At 41.3% G+C, this 22,895-nt stretch overlaps 1 protein-coding gene across 1 annotated transcript; it reads left to right on the top strand.

Annotated features, from left to right (window-relative positions):
• Nucleotides 1-2,132: 2,132 nt before the first annotated feature.
• On the top strand, nt 2,133-21,395 carry ALDH7A1 (aldehyde dehydrogenase 7 family member A1). The gene is made up of 18 exons (XM_068422571.1): nt 2,133-2,371; nt 2,558-2,611; nt 3,580-3,645; nt 5,315-5,395; nt 7,510-7,633; nt 8,231-8,363; nt 8,977-9,021; nt 10,019-10,096; nt 13,552-13,649; nt 14,587-14,628; nt 16,005-16,099; nt 16,969-17,053; nt 17,343-17,449; nt 18,205-18,321; nt 18,770-18,867; nt 19,031-19,104; nt 20,015-20,090; nt 20,889-21,395. The coding sequence occupies exons 1-18, from the start codon at nt 2,198-2,200 to the stop codon at nt 20,941-20,943; spliced, it is 1,602 nt and encodes a 533-aa protein (XP_068278672.1). The 5' UTR covers nt 2,133-2,197; the 3' UTR covers nt 20,944-21,395.
• Nucleotides 21,396-22,895: the final 1,500 nt, after the last annotated feature.

Raw genomic sequence — 22,895 nt, 5'->3', positions numbered from 1 at the left:
AATCTTTACTGATTGAAGCCAGATAGCGTAGTGTTGCCCATTACATTATCACTTGGAGTTAAATATGCAAAGTCTTTTGTTTGTGTGCATGCTAAATTCCATGTTGTATTGTCCACATGACAAGCTATTTTCAGTTTTGGGATTTTTTTGTTGGATAATTTTTTTAATATCTCAAACCGTTTTCTCTCTTCATGGACTATAAAACCATATGTGTCTATTTCTTGTGATTCAAGTGATTCATAAGTGCTATCACTTTCAGTGCAGAGTAAATTGGAAACTTTAAAATGTGAGTAACTGACAAACTACAAAAGTGAAGGGCACTGATCTGAAATATCTCAGGTCGAGAAAAGAACCACTCTGTGATTCATTTCCCTCCCTGTAGCTTTAACTCAGTGTTTTGAGAGCAAGAATCTTCATAATTCTTTGCATTCCTAATATATTATGACTGAGAAAAATACACAATTCCTTCTGAAAACGAGTTGAGACAGCTGTTACGTAAACATGACAGAGAAGCCTGCTGCCTTGGGGCAAGGCCATGTTATGATGCAACCACATGTGAAAGGGGTGAAAGTTTTAAGCATGTTTTCGGGAGTTTTTCCCATTTTCCTCCACTCCATTTGTCTGAATTCCTTGTACTAGGCTGAAGCTGCTCGAACTTCACATAAACATAAAAGCTCTGGGATGTCCTCTTCTTAACATGGACATTTAACTTTAACCTCCATCGTCGTTGTGTTCAAGCAGCTAATGCTTCTTGGATTATCCTTTAAAAGCAAAAAGCACTCGTACCTCTTCCCACGGATAAGGAAATGAAGCATAGAGCAAGGAAGGGCTACATCTGAAGAGCACTGAAGTGAATCCAGAACCCAAGAGTGCAGTTTCGCAGGATCTGCAATCTGGCTTATGACCAGGGTACTGCCAAACTGCCTCCCCTTCCAGCCGCCTTCCACTAGCATGTTGCTTTCCTTGAGCTGAAGCCAAGTACTCCTGTGAATATGCTCAGCTGATTCAGCTCATGGATTGATCTGGAAATTAGGAAATTTTGATGGACAAGATGAGGTCACATTCTTACTGACTTTCATTAGCATCACTGAAATGGATTTTTTCCCATCTGTTTGAAACCTTTGGTAGAAGTGAACATTTAGCAACCCCAATTACATATACTTTTTATTCGACAAAATTACTCAAACTGTTTCTTAAAGAGCAAATTATTTATAGTTAATGCAATTCACAGTAAGAAAAAGTGTATAGTTGTGGACACCAAAAAATAAATTATGGCAGTTTTGAGATCAGTGGCATTTTTCTTCTCTCCTTTAAGTATGTGCTAAGGCATTTAAAACTTAGTGTCACGGTTTATTCCTCATTAGTTTGGTCATTCAGAAAATACTACATTCCTGAAAACAAACAGTATTTCATGATCATAATAAGTCATCTAAATTTTGAAAGTCTCTTAAGGGGAATTACAGTTTAAAAATACCAGAAAAAAATCACTGGCAATTTTGCAAGATGGGCACATATCAAGTGAGGTAAGAATATTAGTCCTATATATGGGAAAGTCAAAATAAAAAGACTGTAAAACCACAAACACTGAAGCGTGGATACGTGGCCAGCCTAGAAGCTGAAGCCACTTCTTCCCATTGAAATTCAAACATGGTATTAAAGAATGAAAATGGTAATGCATACTACTACATATTATTATTATTATTGCTATTGTTTTGTTGTTATTGTTATTGTTATTGTCACTCCTTTGTCCAATAAGGACAGCTACAGTTTTTTCCCTCTTTTGGTGCCTGAGTGCTCTTATTTTCCCCTACCACTAGAAAAACTCCACTGGGGGACACGGCTGCCCCCGCACTCCCGCGGTGCGCGGTGGCCCGTGGGGGGAACCAGGAATGGGGGAGGATTTGAGCCTCTGCACGGGCTAGGCCCCACTCCGTTTGCCGGCAGGCAGGGCCCGGCAGGGAAAGAGCCAGCAGGCAGGGCCCGGCAGGCAGGGTCCGGCAGGAGGAAGCCGGGAAGCGCGGGCGGGCCTCCGGCGGACGGGCGCAGGGAGCCGGAAGGCCGGGGCCCGGCGGAGCGGCGCCGCCGCGCCCCCACCAATCGGCGCCGGCGGCAGGGGGGCGGGGCGGGGGCGGCGGCGTTTGCCGCGTGCCCCCTCGGCCCGCCAAGTCCTCCCCGGCTCCCCGGGCGGCCGACGGTAATGCTGGGGGTTCGCCGCGCTGCTGCCGCGCTGCTGCCGCTGCGGGCCGGGGCCCCGGCAGCCGCCATGTCTACCCTGCTGGTCAGCCAGCCGCGCTACGCCTGGCTCCGGGAGCTGGGCCTGCAGGAGGAGAACCCGGGCGTGTACAACGGGCGCTGGGGCGGTGGCGGCCAGGTGCGGGCGGCGGCACGGCCTGGGGTGGAGGGGGGGGGCGGGGGGACGGGTCCGCGGGAGCCGGGTCCTGGCGGTGGCGGTGCCGCGTCGCCACTGGTCCTCGGTGGGGCCCGGGGCCTTGCGCCCCCTCCGTCGGATAAAGAGGCGAGCTCGGCCCCGCTGCTCATCGCACCCCTCCTGCTCTAGGTGGTGACGACGTACTGCCCCGCCAACAACGAGCCCATAGCCAGCGTCCGGCAGGTAAGCGCGCCTCGGCCCGGCCCGGCCGGGGGAGCTCGGGGGCAGGGACCCAGCGGCTCCTGGGAAGAGAGGAGCCCTCCGGCCCTGGTGGCTGGAGTGAGGCGCGTTGGTTTGGGAGCTGCTCCTCCTCTCGACCAGGTTCGCGAAGAGCGCGAACCCGCCGGGTGGGTGACGGCGGAGGTCCGGGGGATGCGGAATCCAGAGGCGGTGGCGGAGCTCATCGCAGCTCGGGCCGTCTGCTGGAAATAAGCCTGTGGCTGTTCTGGGAAGAAAAACAGGCTGTTCACCTTTTTTTTTTTTTTTCTTTTTTTCCCCCCCTCTCTCCCCCTTACACTTGCAAGTGTTGTAGGGAAGAGCAGGGGCCTCCGCCCGTTTTCGGTTGTTCCTAGAGGGAGTTGCAGAACAGGGGTGAATTGCGGCTGTTCCGTGGAGCTGAGTGGCCACACGGAGATATGACGGAGAGCAACGTGGCATTCACGTGGTAAATTTGTGAAAGTGTTTAGTGTGAGAATAGTGCTACGGCGCTATTCTACTCCTTTCGTGTTTTAGGATTCAGTAGCCCTTGATGTCCAGTGAGGCTGGTGGAGGACAGTCCTCACAGCCTTTGTGTAATATTGTTAATAGTAGCAGTTTCTAAGATAAAAGGAGATACATGAATATATGATGAATGCCTCCCTTGTAAGTATTCTTTATGGAGCATCTTTTGCCATATGAAGGTAAACTTCTGCTCATGGTTTTTTTTTGATTAGGCAGCACATACTCTTTTCCTTGACAGTAACTTTATGCAACTTGACATGCCATATTGGGACCAAACTATGGCAGTATATAAACTTCCTGTGAAAGTGGTATTCTGTAGCGCAGTACTATCCACTAGAAATGTCTTGAGTTGGATGCAGAAGCTTTTCTGTGCCGTTTATTTTGGAGGTTTGGTTTTCCTAACTTTTTCTTTGACATGTTTCTTCATGTAGGCTAGTTTGGAGGATTATGAAGAAACAGTAAAGAAGGCTAAAGAAGCATGGAAGGTCTGGGCTGATGTAAGTTAACTGAGACTTATCTTTTATAACGTATCTCTGGCAGGTAAAGGCCATTAAATTGCCTTGTCAGGTGGAGGTGTAAAAACATGTTCATATTGTGTATGTTGCATTAAAGCAAAAATCTGCCATGAGGACCTCAAGAAACAAACCCAGACAACTTGCACGTTACCATTGAGGTACAAAGATGAGGACATTGACTTGTGGAAAATGTTTGTTTTGAAAAGCCTGGCAAATTTACCCAGGTTTGTGCCTGTAAGCCATTGCCAACAGGTCTGCTGAAGCTCAGAAACCTCGTAGCGAGCCAATTATCCGTATGGGTGTGTTTAACTTCATGTGGCTGCATGCTTTTTCCTGTGAGAACTCTGCAGAATATTTGGATACCTAACTTGTGGTGATAATCTTGTTCTCATGGGGTGAGGAAGACTGCTGGTTTTGAGTGAGCTTTTTTTGTTCACCAGCTGTCCCGATATTTCAAAAAACAGCTACATTATTCCAAAACTTTAGTGTTACGTTGCTATGTCAGATGATAGCTAAGCTATTTTTCCTTAGCAAGCCGTAGTTCTTGGTGTCCCTGTACAAGCTATGTCCATCCAGCATCCATTCTATTGCTGGCATTGTCAGGCTTGGTTTTTATAGCTACCTGCTGTTTATTTGACACAAGCTGAAACCTGACTTTTGTAAGGTATTGAGCATTCTCTATTTTATCCAGCAAGGTAGTTTGCTGTGGCTGAAGAGAACAAAGTTCAGGACAAACACAACAGCTTCCTCAGGATATGTTAGCATGTGTTCCTTTGTTATACTTTGTGAACATAATGTCGGTGAGTGCATCTCACTCCTAATTTGTTTGGAAATAATCTGAAAGTGCTCAGATAAGTGTGTCAACAGATCAAATGCTTTAAAGCCTGTCTCAAAGCTGTTTGGTTTTAGTTTGTGACTTTTGTTGGTTTTAATGAGCTTATCCGAAAGATTTTGCCTGTAAAGAGATATGCTTGCATGGTTTGTATATTCGTCACTTCTGTCTTTCCAGCTGCCTGTTCATTAGCAGTTTCTAATCCTGTAAATCCTTTTGCATGCATATGGTTTATTATTGATCCTAGCTATTGATTATTATCTAACGTACTGATACCATATTAAAAAAATCTATTAATAATTGGTATATGGGCAATTTTTCCATGATTGAGGCTTCTGTGTATCTCAGCATCTGCTAAGAAAATAAATGTCAGAAGCCATTGTCATACTGAAAAAAATATTTGAAAATGTGATGTTAAGTACACTTCAAAAGCTCAGAAACCAGTAAGTGTGCTTTTATGAAAACTGCTTGTTTCTTGAGGTGCAGCTGATTGTTCGGGGGCATCGTGGGTGGTGTAGCTGAACAGAGGTAGCAGAACTAATAATCTGAATGTTTCTGGCAATATTCAGTGGAACTGAAGTTTTGAACAGATGTGAATGTGTGCAGTGTTACCAGTCTGTGTGAGGCAGGGAACAGTTTCTTGTAATGCAGTGCATATGATAAAAATGAATGAGTGATGATGCCTTGGGAAGATAGGGGGAAAAGCATAGCAATCAGCAATTTCTTACTGCAGGGGTAGAAAACTAGCAGTATATATGCAGCAGAAGTTACAGATGTTCAGTCTCAAATAGATTCTTCTATTTTCTTTGTTTTGACTAGATCCCTGCACCTAAGCGTGGAGAAATAGTGCGACAGATAGGTGATGCCCTGAGACAAAAAATCAAAGTTCTAGGAAGCTTGGTAAGGTCTTTTAAGAAGCAGCTTAACTTCATGGGGAGCGGGGCGGGGGGGGTGGTGGTGGGGGGTGTGTCTCTATCAAAACTGTTTTTCTTGGTTTTTAAAGTACCACTCTGCAATACTAACCTTAATAAATGTTAAAATGCTGTTAGTTCTGTTAGCTTGCCTAAAGAAATTTTAATTTAAAAAAAGGATAAGAAAAAAAAAATTGCATTCTGGCCTCCTACACTGAAAATCATAATATGTAACAGGAAAAGAAAGTGTAATTCATTCAAGCCTGTACTCTGGCCAGGAGGAGTGTTACAACTGTTACCCTGCTGTTTTCCCACTTGCCTGTCAGATAGGGCACTGTCTGATACTAAAAGCGTCCTGAAAAAGACCTTCTTCTAATACAGAGCTTTTAACTTTGAGCTCTTTCTGGTGATCTGCAGGATTTTGTGAACTGACATGTGGAGGTATAAGGCTTCAGAAGGTGAGATGGTCTTAACGAGAGCTTCTTGCAGTGCTGTGCAGGACAGAAAGGTTGAAGGACCACTCCTTTAAAACACTTGCTAATTGCTAGGGAAGAAAAGGAGACAAGTGGAGAACTTGCCGCTTCTCTTTTGCAGGCCTTGCCTATATGTGCTGCTATTCAGAAACAGCTGTCAGTGAATAACTTCATGTGTAGTCAAGCCCATATTGTTAACCTACAAAACTTTGTTCTGCTGATTCCCTTGATGTTGTCTCCTCCGCAGAGTTTCTGTGGTGGAATTAGAGTGCTAACGTACTTTTGTATTCCAAAATGATACAGCTTCCCTGGTGAACATGGACAGACAGACATTTGCCGTGTGTTCCTTGGGCAAAACTTGTTACTTATTGCCAGAGCATTTTTCTAGTTTTCCCAAACAGATAAGTCATCTGCTCAGCTCTTCCAGGATAGGGAGTGAAAGCCATGCGGTAGGTATCCAGGTTTTAGGACTTTTCCTGGCTTTAAAATAAGTAAAAGGGAATGGTATGGCAACTCACCTTTTCATATGCCATTGGAAATTTGGAAATTTCCAGCCTCGCCTCACAATGTCATTGTCAAGTATCCAGATGTACCTCTACTGCACTTACAGACTCACCTCTGTTTTTTAGTAAATATGTCTGGTGTCCTTCCATTTCTGGTCACAGATAGGGGCTATTTCTTCTGTCTCTAGATGACTGCAGGCATCGTAGAAATACCTAGAAATACATTTAGTCACCTTTATTTTAACCTTTGTATGGGGAATAAAATCTTGTGCCAATCCTTTGAACCTGATTCTTCCCTTAACAGCTTTTTCAAAGTACAATCATCAATCTAAAGTGGTAGGTGATATCTGCATGAAAGTCACACCTAGATGTCAGAGCATGACTGTGAAATTAAGTGGGGGTAAATGGGTGACTTCTCAGTTCCTAAGTTAGTGAATTTTCTCACTTTTGGAGGATAAGGTCTTCAAATACCACCAGCTTATTCTCACTGATAATTTGTACGTCTGCTGTGTACATCTGACGTACTTTTAACAGAAGGACATAGTTTAGGATTGACTTCAGCTTAAAAAAAAAAAAAAAAAATCCTAAACTTCCCAGATCACTAAAATACTAAATATGTGTAGACATTTTCAGCAGTTTCTGAAAATGGAATCTCTCAAACTCACTTTGGGATGTTGTAAAATGAGTAGTTTGCTTATGAAAAACGTAAAAGACCATTTTCTTCTGCTGCAGCAGAGTAATCCCTCTTTTCCAATTTATTCCACGCCTGGTCCACAATATATGCAAACATCCTGATGGAGGTTCAGTGTTTTATTGCTCTAAACCTATGAACCTTATTACTGTTGGATACTCCTCTCAGTAGATTATGTTTCATTTCCTCTGTTCGTTAATTTCCTCTTCTAATTTCCTCTTGTTGTATGGGAATGTGATTCCTGTCTAGTTGTCTAGTGTGTTCTTTCTTTAAGCTGTGAATAACTAAGGAAGAGGTGAATCTCTTCTAATGAAAAAATGTGTATTAAATCTTACTTGGTGTACAGATGTACCTGACGTTAGTGGAAGACAAAATGTATTGGGGATGCAAGGGAATTTTTTAAAAAACAATTTTGTCTTGCTTTTAATTTTTTCAGGTGTCTTTGGAAATGGGAAAGATTTTTGTTGAGGGTGTTGGGGAAGTGCAGGAGTATGTTGATGTCTGCGACTATGCTGTTGGTTTGTCCCGAATGATTGGTGGACCTATTTTGCCTTCAGAAAGTAAGTATGTATGTATGTTGGTTTTTTGTTGTTTTTTTTTTTTTTTTTTTTTTTTACAAATCGAGAGATGGAGATGTATCTTAAATATACGGTGATGTCGTGCAGCAAAGTCTCTGTACTGTGAGTTATTTAGGGAGCGTGTTGTCTAGGAGTAGATGTGCTGGTAGGCAGCAGTGCCACCTAATGAAGTGTCTAGCCTGTGACGTATAGCAAGAGAGGCAATAGATTTTCTCTCCACTCTTTGAAGCGTTAGATTCTCTTTGATTTCTTTGTTAATGAATGTGCTAGAGGAAAGTATGTAAAAAGTCCAGCAGTATACTTAGAAATGAGAGACCTTTTTGTCAGTTACTGATTAGCAAACAATCACCATTCTGTTAACAGTTAAAATAGTAAAACTTCATGTTGTCATATTGTTAGTTTTTTCCACAATCTAGCTAACCTTGTTCCAGTAAGCTGCAGAGCACACATAATACAACTCACCACAAGCTCATGCTCTGATGGACGGAGGAGTGATGCTAGGCCCCTTGCTGACATGGTTTCCTTTTTTAAAAAAATATTAAATAGAGGCAAATTGCATTATTGTGTCTTTGCCTTCAGGACCCGGCCATGCTCTTATAGAGCAGTGGAATCCCGTTGGGTTAGTAGGAATCATCACAGCCTTCAACTTCCCTGTAGCAGTTTATGGGTGGAACAGCGCAATTGCGATGATCTGTGGAAACGCTTGCCTCTGGTAAGATACAGCTCTCCAACGTGCTAACAGTATTTTAAAATTAGAGAGCTATTATCTCAGGCATGATATCAAATGTCTGTTGTTTCTGTATATTTGATTCTGTCTCCTGTAGGCTTAGTTTCTATTTATTTTTATGTCTATCTGTAGTCAAAGAGCTTTGTTTTATTTTGTGGTAATCTCTTTTATGAGGTATTGAGATTCAGACCTGTCCAGGGCTTAGCCAAATCGCCTGTTAATAAAGAACCCAGGTTGAGGTCTTGCAGCAGTGGTAGCGAACAGTTAATATTTTCATAATTGGTATAGCTAAAATTGAGAATCTAAATAAGGAGCTTTACTTCCTCTCTCCACTCCTGCTTCACTTTCATTTACCTGCTTCACTCTAATGTCTGCCATAGCTCTTGTTCATGTGGATTTCAGTAGAAACTCTGAATGCTTAGCTGCGGAAAGAAATCCTTGAGTTCCTGTCTTAACATGCACCTGAAAATCAGGCTAACCAAAGTGTGCTGTATTTGAGACACCATAAAAATTGCATATTTGAATTATTTCTTATTCTCAAAGAACTGAAAAGAAAATAATGTCATTCTTTTTTTAACAAAATTTTTTTTCTTTTTAGGAAGGGTGCTCCTACAACATCCCTCATTAGTGTTGCTGTTACAAAGTGAGTTCTGGTTTCTTTCCTTCTGTTTTGCTTTTTAAACAAGTACTTTTCTGTTTGAGGTAGTGCTTAGTGGTCGGAAGAGCTGCTTTTGCCTTGTTTCCTGAGAAGTAATAGTATATATAGGATGTTACCTATACTGCTGGCCAGTTTTTTCTGGGACCAGGGCTGTGCTTCTGCTGAAGTCGGGCTAGCTATGTGGTTTGCTTCCTTGTAGAAGATGAATTGCTCACAAAATTCAGCTTCCCTCAATCATGCACTCATGTTTCAGAATCATCCCTTTTTTTGGGAATCTCAGCCCAACATCAGCACCCAGTTTCTTAGCAAATTCTTCTGGCTGGCTGTGTAGACCTGTATCCTGAAGATGCCTTCACACAATCTTTATTATCTAAACTCAGTAACACCTTAGCATGTGTTTCCAGGATTCAAAACTTATTTTTGATAAAAAGAAGAGCTCCAAAGAATAAATGTCATGGTGATACTTACTCTAGGTTTATTGTTACGTTGCTTACTGTATTAGCACTTTTAATACTTACCTATTATGTGCTACGAATAACATTTATTTTTAAATGCTAAATATGAATAGCCCCCTTGAATATAGCTAATTAGTAAGTCTTGTAGCTTTAGTATTAACTCCTGAGAACAGTGGCCAGTATTTTATGTAACCCCATGAAGTTATATAAATGTCTCTTTCTAATGGTGGAAGACTGTATGGCCAAGTTTTTTACGCACTGATCTAATGCTCGTCTGTTCCAGTTGTGTGGACGCATAATGAATATATTTTAGAGTCTTACTTTTGTGTGAGCTATGATTGTAACACCGAAGTCCTTGATGAGAGAAGTGTGTTATGTATTGTACAAACTACATGTCAATTAAGTGCAAGACTGCTGCTTTTTAAAAATCTGTAGCTTCCTGTGCATTGTCAGACAGTTTTAATGGTTCATTCCCTATTATATGCACCCATCAGAAATCTCTGAAATTTTTACATCTTTGATTCTAGGATAATTGCCAAAGTCCTGGAGGATAACAAAGTGCCTGGAGCAATCTGTTCTCTGGTTTGTGGTGGAGCAGATATTGGGTAGGTAACATTTCTTGTGTTTTGTGAAGATGTATAGGGGATAAAGAATATTCTTTGAGGTACTTCTCATAAAATTATTCTGGTCTCCAGGAGTTCCCAGTACATGCATGTACCTGTTGCCATTGTTTTTATCAACTGGTCTGAAACTCTGGCCTTGCTGTAAACTCAATATGTATTTCTACTTGCTGATGTGAGATCAGCTGCTAACAAATAACTTATCAGATATTTAATGAAGAGACATGACTAAGTTTATATTCTGCTTCTGCATATGCTTACACCCAAAGAATACAGCTAATACTAAATTACACTCATCATGTTCTTAAGAGTTTTCAATTTCTAGGCCATTGGCCTTTTGGACCACTTGTGGAGGAGAATACTTCCCTATTTTCTGTGCTCACATAGGACTCTGCACTTGCTCATAGATGCATACCTGTGCTTGGAAGCTGTACAAATCAAATTGTTTGATTATTACAATGTGGAAATTCCCACTACAAATGTGTATTCAGATGTATCTTTTGAGCATTTCAAGAGAAGACAAAACAGATGGTGAGCATTAAAAAAGGTCATAGGTATGCATATTTTCACAGAATCACAGAATCACAGAATGTTAGGGATTGGAAGGGACCTCGAAAGATCATCTAGTCCAATCCCCCTGCCGGAGCAGGATTGCCTAGATCATATCACACAGGAACGTGTCCAGGGGGGTTTTGAATGTCTCCAGAGAAGGAGACTCCACAACCTCTCTGGGCAGCCTGTTCCAGTGTTCAGTTACCCTCACTGTAAAGAAGTTTTTCCTCATATTTATGTGGAACCTCCTGTGTTCCAGCTTGCACCCATTGCCCCTTGTCCTGTCAACGGATGTCACTGAGAAGACCCTGGCTCCATCCTCATGACACTTGCCCTTTACATATTTATAAACATTAATGAGGTCACCCCTCAGTCTCCTTTTCTCCAAGCTAAAGAGACCCAGCTCCCTCAGCACCCGCGGGTGCATCCCTTCAGGGCCCATGGATTTATGGACGTCCAGATTGCTTAATTGGTCCCTGACCCAGCCCTCATCAACCAAGACAGATTCTTCCTCTATCCTGACTTCTGGAGCCACAGGGGACCGGGGCTCCTCAGGACAGCCTCCAGCAGTATAGACAGAGGCAAAGAAGGCATTCAGTAACTCTGCCTTCTTTTTATCCTCTGTCTCCAGAGCCCCCACCTCATTCATCAGTGGGCCTACATTGCCTCTAGTGTTGGTTTTACCTGCAATGTATTTGAAGAAGCCCTTTCTGTTGTCCTTGACCTCTCCTGCAAGGTTTAATTCCAAGGAGGCCTTAGCTTTCCTAGTTGCCTCCCTACATCCTCTGACAACAGACTTATATTCCTCCCAAGTGGCCAGCCCCTCCTTCCATGATCTGTACACCCTCTTCTTCCACTTGAGTTTGCCCAGCAGTTCCCTGTTTAACCATGCAGGTCTCCTGGTACCCTTCCTTGACTTCCTACCTGTTGGGATGCTCTGATCTTGAGTTTGGAAGAAGCAGTCCTTGAATGCTAACCAACTATCTTGGGCCCCCTTACCTTCTAGTACCCTGTCCCATGGGCTTTCCCCTAGCAATTGCTTGAAAAGGCCAAAGTTGGCCCTCCTGAAGTCCAGGGTTGTGATTCTGCTAGCTATTCTGTTCCTGCCACATGAGATCCTGAACTCTACCATCTCATGGTCACTACAACCAAGGCTGCCCTCAACCTTCACCTCTTCAACCAGACCCTCCTTGTTAGTAAGGATAAGATCCAGCAGCGCTCCTCTCCTAGTTGGCTCATCCACCATTTGCATCAGAAAGTTATCATCAATGCACTGGAGGAACCTCCTGGCCTGAGGATGTCTGGCTGAGTAGGCCTCCCAGCAAATATCAGGGTAGTTGAAATCCCCCACAACAACCAGGCCCTGTAATTGTGAGACTGCTCTCAGCTGCCTGTAGAAGGCCTCATCACCCTCCTCATCCTGATCCGGTGGCCTGTAATAGACACCACAGTGACCACACCCACATCCTTAGTGGCCTGTCTTTCCTGAACAGGACATAGCCATCCATGACCACATTCCAGTCATGCGAGGTGTCCCACCAAGTCTCTGTAATTGCCACTAGATCACAGCCCCCTGACCGAACACGGATTTCTAACTCCTCCTGTTTATTCCCCATGCTGCGTGCATTGGTGTACAGGCATTTCAGGGAGCGAGCTGAGCACACCGATTTCACCCCAGGGGGATGGGAGGCCTCCTGGTCTACCTCAACACTAGAGCGTTGCCGCAGTGGTGCAAGCCCAGCTACAACCCCATCCCCCTTCGAATCTAGTTTAAAGCTCTCCGAATGAGCCCTGCTAATTCCTGTCCCAGAACCCTTTTGCCCCTACGCATAAACCTTTCCCATGTATTATGGTCACGCCTGGTGTCTTATAAAACCAGCCATTATCAAAGAACCCAAAGCCCTGCCTGTAGCACCAGTCTCGTAGCCAGGCATTAATAGAGAGGATCCTACTATTCCATCCCACGTCATCACCTGAAAATGGAAGGAGGGAGGAGAAAACAACTTGTGCCCCAGACTCTTTCACCAACTGTCCTAGGGCCTTGTAGTCTTTCTTCATCCCCCTCAGACTACGGGATGCAGCTTCTTCCCCACCTGTCTGGAAGATCAGCAGGGGGTAGTAGTCTGAGGCCTTCACCAGGTTGGGGAGTTTCCTGGTGATATCCCTGATTCGGGCTCCAGGCAGGCTGCAGACCTCCCTGTGATGGGAGTCAGTTCTGCATATTGGGCCCTCAGATCCCTTTAGGAAGGAGTCTCCAACCACTAAAACTCTTCTCTTCTTCCTTGTGGAGGAGGTAGCTATACGCCTGTCAGGTTTTTCTGACTGTGGTGGGACCTCTGATATAGGTTGCCTCTCCACCACATCCCCATTGGACCGGCTGTATTCCATTAGGGCTTCATATCTATTTCTCAGAGGCACCTGTGGAGGCAAGGTAGGCAAGGAGGGCACTTGCCTTTTGCCACAGCCATAGACTTGCCTCCACTCACTCCTCTCCTCTAGGTTATTGTTTTCCACCTGAGAGGGGCAGAGTACAGGGGTCCCTCGATCCTGGGAGCTCTCCGGCAGATGCTCCCATTTTTGTTGCATTTTCTTAGGGAACATAACAGTTGGAGCTGATCTCACTACATACTTTAGATTGAATTTCAAAATTAGTACAGGTGATGCTCTTGTGGTCTGAAAAGGGGGAGGGAAACAGCCTTGTTCCTCTTTTTCTGACCAAGAAGCAGCTTTCCTGCCATCAGCTCTGTCACTTCCCTGTTGTTTTCAAAGAAGTGGCTCTGACTTTAAAAGATCTCCCTGGTTGAAGCTGTTTTATGTGGAAGGTGCAAGCAGCTTTTCCAGCTGTCTGCTCTTCCGTTGAACATGGTGGTGTGTCTCCCGTTGTGCAGGACAGCAATGGCAAGAGATGAGAGAATGGACCTGTTGTCCTTCACTGGCAGCACGAAAGTGGGCAAGCAGGTAGCGCTTATGGTTCAAGAGAGATTTGGTGAGTGTGTGGGGTCTCCTCCACTTCCTTTCTTTCCACGGTTGGGAAAGACAGGGGAGCCCCATAGCATTTTAGAGTAACAGCTTGTTTCACTTACCTCTTGTGTTACCTTTTTTTTTTTTAACTTGGTGGAAACAGGATGTTGAAACTGCTCAGAGCTAGATACTGCATTTTTCAGTCAGTTCTGTCACAGCTCCGGATTCCAAGAATATAATTGTATGGAGATTGTCAAGGTGAACAGCCAGGGCCTATGTGTTCATGGAGAAGTGCCCCCTCACCTTTTACTCCCTACAAATACAGGAGAAAAGTTACGATTTTTGAGGTGCTGTTTTTGTTGCAAATATTTGAAAGTGTACAGGCATGAGTCTGTGCACAGCTGCTGGATTCTAACTTTTTAATTTTAAACAGAAAACCTTGTGAAAGGGATTTTCTGATTTGATACATCTGAAGTTCATAGGAGTGTAAAAAAAATCAGAACAGATTGCAAAGGTTCATCCAGAATTAGATGGTGATTTCTTCTCTCAGATTTGAGATAAGAGTTGTCAGAGAAATAAATAAGCCTGGTTAAATTTTCTGTATGCATTATGATCTCTGTAGCACCTCCTCCTCCTCTTTGTCTGCGTCATACTATTTATGCTGCAATTTTTTCTGTTTTCATCTTTTCCTTTCCAGTGATACTTTTGCCTGTTTTTTTTAGCTTCTTTCTGCCCTACCTGCTCTCCCGATATCTTTCTTCACAATATGTGACAGATGTAGCAATCAGTGTAATTTTTTGCATTGGCTAGGGTGATTAGTTTACTGTGATGCCTAAAACTTTTTGTCTATCCAGAAAAATAAGTTTAGTGAAATTTAGTTCTAGTTAGAGGTGAGCTCACCGAGTGAGGTTCAGTGAATACATGTGCGCATGACATTGACTTGTTTTGTGTCTTTTTATTAGGTCGAAGTCTGCTGGAACTGGGAGGAAACAATGCCATTATTGGTAATATGCACTGTAGAAATTTAGTCCCATAGATGATATTTGGAAGTTAGTATACCAATGTCTGTAGCAAATTGTCCCTTTTATCTTTTTTATGTTTTTTTTTCCACACTGGGGCTTTAAAAAGTATATGGTAGAATGTTTTTTTTTCTATTTTCAGTATTGTGGAGGGGTAGTGTTTGAAAAAAAAAATGAAAGTTCAACCTCTTATGTGTATTCACTGTTGAAGTGAAGAAGGGAATGGGAGAAGCAGAAAGCTTCAGTAATGGGATGTGGAGAATGCTACATAAATTTATTTTAAGATATTTCTAATCTCGTGAACACCATGTTTTTATCATTTTAGAATTTAAGTACATATATATAAAGTCTAAGGCACTTACGATACTTGAAAGCAAAGCATGCAGGTATTTATTTCAGTAGCACCTTTTACAGGTTTAAGTAGCTTAGGGTATGATCTAGTTCCCAGATAAACATAAAGCTGAGCAATGTGGCAGAATGTGGAAGAATGTGAAGCTGAGCAATGTGGCAGAAAGAAAATATAAGCTAGATAAATACCTAAATTGCTCTCGTGTTGTAGCCTTCTGTTTCACCTTTCTCATATTAAGAACAAATGTAATTGCCTATCTAAATATTAAGCTCTTTTGATAACCACGTTTGAGCAGGTCTTTCTTTTTTCCTGTGCTGCTTTGCAGCCAGTAGCATAAACTTGCTTTGTACTTAAAAAATTGTTTTATTTTTCATATGAAAGTCCTGCTTTGGCTTTGAATAATGGCATAAATATTGTTTGGTTGGACTTTGTCCCACATTTACTAATAATTTTGGATACTTAGAGAATTCTGTAGAACTGGCTAAGCTGAGTGATATTTTGGGGGTCCTTTGAAGCTTATGCATACTAGCTTTGCTTTAAATATCCGATGTCTTCTAGCTAGATGAATTTGTTCAGATAATTTATATTTTACATTATTGTGTTCCTGTGTGTTTTAGCTACTTTTTTTGCATGCCATCTGGATACGCTTTACCGTTGTTTCTTTATGCTGCTGGATATGTTCTCAGTGAGAAGGACAAGGTGACGAAATGGCAAGAAATTGCTTGTAGTTTCTTAAGTTAGAATGAAACTGAGGCTTTTTGCAAGCTTTATTTCAAAAGGCTCTCTTCTGTTGTTCAGACCTACATTTATGTCCAGTTGCGTGTGTCTAATTCCAGGTGTAAAAGTAATAGGAGTTTTGAGGTGTTTCTGTATATCTTAGTGTGCTGTGCTAGTGCGACTATTCCTAATGCTTCTTGACAAACCTGTCACTTTATAATATTGTTTAGTGTCTTAAGTCTTGTGAACTGCCTGTTTACTTCAGTAACATGCTGATGTTTTAATTTTTGTTAAGTGTTTGAAGATGCAGATCTGAGCCTAGTCATCCCATCTGCTCTATTTGCCGCTGTGGGAACAGCAGGTCAGAGGTGCACAACTGCTAGAAGGCTGGTAAGTATAAATCTATATTGTCTGGTTTGAATTTAAACTTGATTCCAAATTAACTTGGAAAATACTTAACGATTCCTAGTATTATGGAGAGCAACAATCTTTGAAACACATTTTTACTTGGTCAAAAATAAGTATGATGGGAAAACAAGATAGTGGTTTGTCATTCCACTATAATTCTAGCTCTAAAGAGTTTCTATGTATGTGTTTCTAAATGTACCTGGTGCTAAAACTCAGGAAAATAAAACTTACCATACTTCCTGTATTTCTGTCTGTTTTCATTGCCAGAGCTTCTTTGCTTCTGCCTGCTACATATTTTGGTACAGGGTTTAGATTTCAGCAAAGCAAGGGTGTGTGTATTGCTTACTTTATTATGAATTTTTAACCAATCATTTTCAACAAGTTTAAAGGTGTTATAATGTCAGCCTGTGTCTGTATAGTCTTTTCAGAGTTGGATTGATCGGGTAAATATTCATCAGAATTGATGTGAGTTAAGTTTGGGTGTAGAGGAAGGGCAGTGATTCCCCAAATTACATCATTAACAATTACTTGAGCATTTGTCCTAAAACACTTGACTGAAGAGTTTACAGAACACACTGATACCATTGACCTGAGATGGGGTAAACAATTAAAACAGGTTTTTGTTTCTTTGCTGCTTTTAAGTCTTCATGGTGAAGATTTTAGTCTTCATGTCATGGTGTTGGTGCTGTTTTGAGGCCTTGCTCATGTGTCTATTTTTAACTTTGGGATTTGCTGAATATGGGCAACACTATCTCCACACTTCATTCAGCCCTTTTCAAAGTGCAGTAGTACTTCAAGAATAGTTACATAGGCTGAGCTGTCTTACAACCTTCTTACCATATTTTGTTTAGTTCCTCCACGAAAGCATCCATGATGAGGTGGTGGCAAAGCTTGCTAAGGCCTACGCCCAAGTCCGCATCGGTGATCCATGGGATTGTAAGTAGCTATTTCCAACTCATGGGTTTAGGAGACAAGTTTCTGTTTGTTTCTTTCTGTTTAAATTCCAAAGAGATTATAGATCAAAGCTATCTAATGTTAGTGTTTACCAGGGAGTGGGGATAGCTGGTTTCATCTAGAATACAGGCTCTGAAAGGAAGACAAAGAATCCAGCTAATACTGCTCATCTGAGACAGATTAAATAATTACTCCCAAAATATCATAAGAAGAATATTTGCAAACATATACAGTTTTGCTGAAAGTATGTCTTTGGATCTTTTGTTTTCAGCTGACACTCTGTATGGGCCTCTTCATACCAAAGAAGCAGTGAAAATGTTCCTTGATGCAGTAGAACAAGCAAAACAACAGGGTGGCTCTGTGGTCTATGGTGGAAAGGTGACTTGTATTCTCCCTGCTACATTTAGTGCTCTAGAAAAAAAATACAGTAACATGGTGGCTTAGCCAAAGATTGTACCTCAGTTTGTCCTGTCAGCCATTACAAGATGTTAAGTTAGTCAGTCTGAGAATGTTTGAATTGCAGTCCTGTGTTTAGGGTAAAGATGGGTCTACTTAGAGGCTACCTTCTCCTCCAAGAAATAACTAAGAGCTTTTGGCTCTTCCTTTCACTACTCCCTAGTTGAGGTGATGGTGAAAATACAAACAGCAATATAAATGGTGAATGACAAACACATAACAAAGAAAAATTGCTGTTCTGTCCCTGGATTCACAATGTTAAACTTCAGGAAATACTGAAGATTCAAGAGAGCCCCTTGCTTGTCTTCATCATATGAGATGTTTAATTCTTATGGACTTTAACGTTCTGGCAGTTCTTGTCTTACACTTGTGCCTTCTTTACTCCTAGTACCTTTTAAAGTTCTAATCAGCTTAAAAGTAGAAGAAAGGAAGTGTTTTTTGTCAGCTGCTAGACTTTGAGATTTGATTACCTGCTTAGTAGAGTAAGTTATACTTCTGTATTTTAAATGCTTAAATGAGTAAAATTTATGTTATTTACTTAGATGACCTGACCTTCTATTTCTGATTGCTAGGCACAACTATAGTAATCAGACCATGAAGGATTCCCTTCCTACACTAGTACTAAGCAGGATGATGGTTTGATCTTATTCAGTTGTTTCTTTTTATGTGTTTTGAAGGTTATAAATCGCCCTGGAAACTATGTTGAACCAACCATTGTGACTGGCCTTCCTCATAATGCACCCATTGTCCACACTGAGACATTTGCTCCCATACTGTATGTGCTGAAATTTAAGGTAAAATAACAATGGGGAATTAGTCAGGTATTAAGGATGCTAACAGAAGAGTCAGGAGAGAGATTTCAGATGTATGTCATGTTCATGTAGTTGTCCCAGCACTTGAAATGGTAACTGTTGTTCTACACTGTGGGATATCCACTGTAATAGCTTACCTCACTATGTAGCTACATTTGTGAATTTTCTGTGAAGAGCACTGTAGTTAAGATGAGAGACTGTACAGGAATAGATTTTTGTTGCTCATGTCAACTTGCTTCAAAGCAAGTTGTATGTTTTGTGCAGTGGTGGAGGTATCCTATCCCTGACTCGGTGCACATGTATTTGCCAAGTGGCATTCACCGTATTTGCATTATGGCTGTGGTACGTTGGGTTTTTTCTCACAGTGCTGCTTTGTTATTGCTTTGCTTTGGATGGTCATGGTATAACCATTGAAACATACTCCTTTTAGGAGGAAGAGGAGGTTTTTGCTTGGAATAATGAAGTAAAACAAGGTCTTTCCAGCAGTATCTTTACCAAGGACTTGGGAAGGATTTTCCGCTGGCTTGGGTATAGTTTAAATTATTTTTCTACCTTCCTGAAGCATAAGATCAGTCTTTCATGTCTTTTGTAAACCTATGCACAATGCTAATAGAGTATTTTATAACCCTCGTTTTAGGGAAGGAGTCTTTCCTGATCCTGAGGAGTAATTGTGTCTTACCTTTGTTTGTAGGCCAAAGGGATCTGACTGTGGCATTGTGAATGTCAATATCCCAACCAGTGGCGCTGAGATTGGAGGTGCTTTTGGTATGTTACTTATGCTTTTTTCTTTATCCTTTAAATGATGAAATCGTCTAGCATCAGGTTTAGAGACTTGGTATTATTATTCCTCAGGCTTCATTTTTTTTAAAGCTAGGGGAATTTTTTTTTTCTAAAGCCTCTGGAAGAGAATAAAGCATTACCACTGTAAAATTAGTATAATTTAGGTCTCATCTTATTTTTCAAGGTTTTAATCCGTCCATTTAAATGACTAAATCCGAAGAAATCAGTGAAGTGAATTTTGAGTTATACTGCTTTAGTGGAAAATAGAAATTGACTAGAGGTGATTGGATTTCAGCTTTTAAAAATATCTGTATTTGGTTTTTAAATACTCCACCTGTCATTTCCCCCTGCCCCATCAAGGGAATGTAACTCAGAAGTATGTTCTGCATGTGTTTAGAGATGTAGCTGAGTGGAAAAATGTTTAAAACAGTTTTAATTAAAACAGTCTTGAGCATTTTTGTTCTGTATGTTTGCATGTGTATATAAAAATTACAGCATGAAGTATTTTTGTGAGAAGGTCTTTAAATACATTTTTGCCTTTCTTTCTCTTTTTTTGTATATATTGATGGAAGTGGGGGGAGGGAAGAAAAAATACTCACCTTACCGTTTAAACAGTACAAGAACCAGCACATTCTTGTACTCTTGTCTCACGTTAAAACAAAATATCTTTAAATCAAGGTCCTCTGGTGCCAGCATGATGAGACTTTCAACTCCAGGCAGATGTTGTGTGAGTTTTATGTGGGTGGTGTTCTGGTAGTTATTTCAGATATAGAACAAGGGCAAAGGAATATTTTCTCCCATGAGTTTTTGTAAAATGTCTCACCTCCTGGAGTTAGTCCAGATTCCCATGCTCCAAAAAAATTTCAAGTTTTCATTTATAACCTTTTTCCTACAGGTGGTGAAAAGCACACTGGTGGGGGAAGAGAATCTGGAAGTGATTCATGGAAACTTTATATGAGACGGTCTACTTGGTAAGACAATCTTTTTAAATTCCAAATAAATGTAAATTACAGATAAACTTGCAAAAGTTCAAAACGTATAAATCCTTGACTACAGGAGGTTATCTTTGCTAAATGTGAGATAACCATGTATGAGTGTAATTGCCTTTTCTTCATGCAAGAATGTACGTCTGTGTTTCTAGTAGAAGACTATTTGAAGGGTCTAGATAAAGACCTTCCTTTACTTACTGTTCCTTAAAAGGAAAAAAAAAATCTGTTCTTTTCCCCTGCTTGCCTGATTTTGAACTTGGCTAAAATTTAAATTACTGAAACTTCTCAGGAAATACATGAAGTGGCAACAACAGTGAGAGGGCCACTATTGCCAGTGGTGGGTGATTTAGCTACATGTGGGGTATCTATCCATGAATCTCCTGACAGGCTGTAGTGGTTGACCATTCCCACTCTCTGCTGCCCCCCCCTAGCCTTTACCTGTGCTAGCTTTGGTTTCCATGCTTATGAATGCAAGAAATCCCACCTTGATTTTTCTGTACAGACAGTGTCCTAGTACGAGATTAAATAGAGAATGATACTTTAATTTCTCCTTGATCTATTAAGGAAGAGATAACAGGGAATATGGTCTTCCCCTGTATGTACATAATTACTATATTGAAAACCGGAATAAAGTCAGTTCATAACTTTAAATAGGCAAACTGCTTACAGATGTCGTTTGTATACATGTGACAGAAATCAGAAGCCTTGTGCATAGGAAATGGACTGCATGATCTGTTTTAGTGATCAAGTCTGGTCTCTAAATCCTTTTTTCTCTTCCAGTACAATCAACTACAGCAAGGATTTACCTTTGGCTCAAGGAATCAAGTTTCAGTAACAGCCTTATGAACAGCCATGCTGTGAACTCTCCTAGCATTTCAGAACTGAGCACCTTTTAAGCCTGATGGTGAAGAAAATTCATTATCTGTTACTTATCTGCAGCAGGGATACTAATTCTGTCAAAAAATCATCTACTCTAAAATTGCTTCACTTTCAATGTATGAAATTGCTACTTCAGTCTTCAAATGAGAAGTATGTGGTCTTTGGGAAGAAGGGAGGGTGACTGAAACTAACAAACTTAGATTCAGGCAGCCTGGATAATCTTCTGTTGCCTTATCATTGTATTTCAGTATCAACACTGTCTGTATCACCTGCCTCCTCACCATTCCCTGATATTTCCAGCTAGTAGGTGTGTGCTTCAAACTACGTGCTGAGTTTCCTACAGATACCTGGTGCTATGCAGGGTGGGCTATTTTTCAATGCATAAATAAAGGTACATTTTGTGAGATACCTTGAGCTTCGAGGGTTTTTTGTTCGTTGTTTTGGAGCAGGAACATTCAGCTGACTGTCCATTTTCACACACTGAGCTGCTAGCTGGGAAAGTATCACTGGGCTAAAAGTACCACTTTAGTTTTACTGCTGCTCCTTCAGAAAGGAGACTTTCACCCTGTGTGTTGGGAGGTAAGGGGTAAGACCAAGGGCTATTGCAGTCTCTCAGAACCTCCTCTTAACACTAGGAGTCACAGCCAATTCAGGTTGTCACAGACCTTGTGACACCCTACAATCAAACCAGCTGAAGAACCGGAGAGGCAGCCAGAAGGAAATACTCTTCCAGAGGGAATTTGCTGGAGAAAGGCAAATTGTTTGTGTGTTTCACCTTAGGTGGGGGTTTCTCATGGCCACTGAAGACTAAAGCCATCAGCACCTCATTTAGGACCCTTGCTCAGAACTAGGATGAGAAAAGGCACAGTGCTACTAGGCTGATTTTAGCTTTCCACAGAGTAACTTCTGAGGTTTTTAATATACCATTTTTTGGAGGAGATTTCCTCTCAATCTTACACACCAAATTTGTACAATCTCTGAACATGGCAGAGCTGTTCATTTTGGGCTCAGATTCTAGGACTCTGATTTGGCTTTTGATTTATTTTGATGTTAATATGTTGTAATAGCAATATCATCCAAATTGTGTTAAAGGTCCAACATACCACAATGCTAGCTGGTCATCTTTCACCTTAGTATCTAGTTTTAAAGTACATAGGGTTTTGAATTTTACATCTGTATTGTAGAAAGTATTTTGGGTGTTACTTTCTATAGAACAAACAGTAGGCAGCAAAAGTTTTTTCCTACTGAGTCTATTACAGCCAGGTGAACTCTCTCCTGTAGTTCTTTGTGCTTCGCCATTTAACTAGGAAACAGATTTCATGAATGAATGTCATGTATTTGCACACGGAGAGAATTGAAACCCCTAAGCAGACACATAAATCATTAGCAGAAAGAAGGCAAAGAAACAATCCAATTTCCAAATTTAATTATTCTGAAAATAGCCCAAGTTATAGAAGCTATATTCCTTAACACTGTTCGGTGGCACTGAATGTTACTGTGAAACTCTGAACAATGAAAAATAAATTCAGGAACTTCTCTCTTTCCCCTTTTTGGTCCTTATTAATAGTTTTTGGATAGCCTTATTATGTCACATCTGTTGTTCTAGAAAATAAAGGCCTTTGTACTCTTTCTGGATAAAGTAATTTCACAAGTCCACTGTTTAATTTACAGGAATAAGGTTAACTGCCATCTGGCTTTAGATATGTGAACTCGGGCCACGGAACAGAACAAAAATCGGATGGTGAGTCTGATGTTTGGTCTTCAAATCATTATCTGAAAATGAGTATGAATGGAAAAAATGTAGGAATGTAATCAAGAGGGTAACTATAGCAAACACCATGCTAAACTTTTTTTTTTAAAGGTTAACGTGACATTTTGATGTATAATAGTCTCTTCTTCAACACAAAC

The sequence above is a fragment of the Nyctibius grandis genome, chromosome Z (genome assembly GCF_013368605.1).
Source record: "Nyctibius grandis isolate bNycGra1 chromosome Z, bNycGra1.pri, whole genome shotgun sequence".
Lineage (NCBI taxonomy): Eukaryota > Metazoa > Chordata > Aves > Nyctibiiformes > Nyctibiidae > Nyctibius > Nyctibius grandis.
This window is presented reverse-complemented; position numbering and strand designations above follow the sequence as displayed.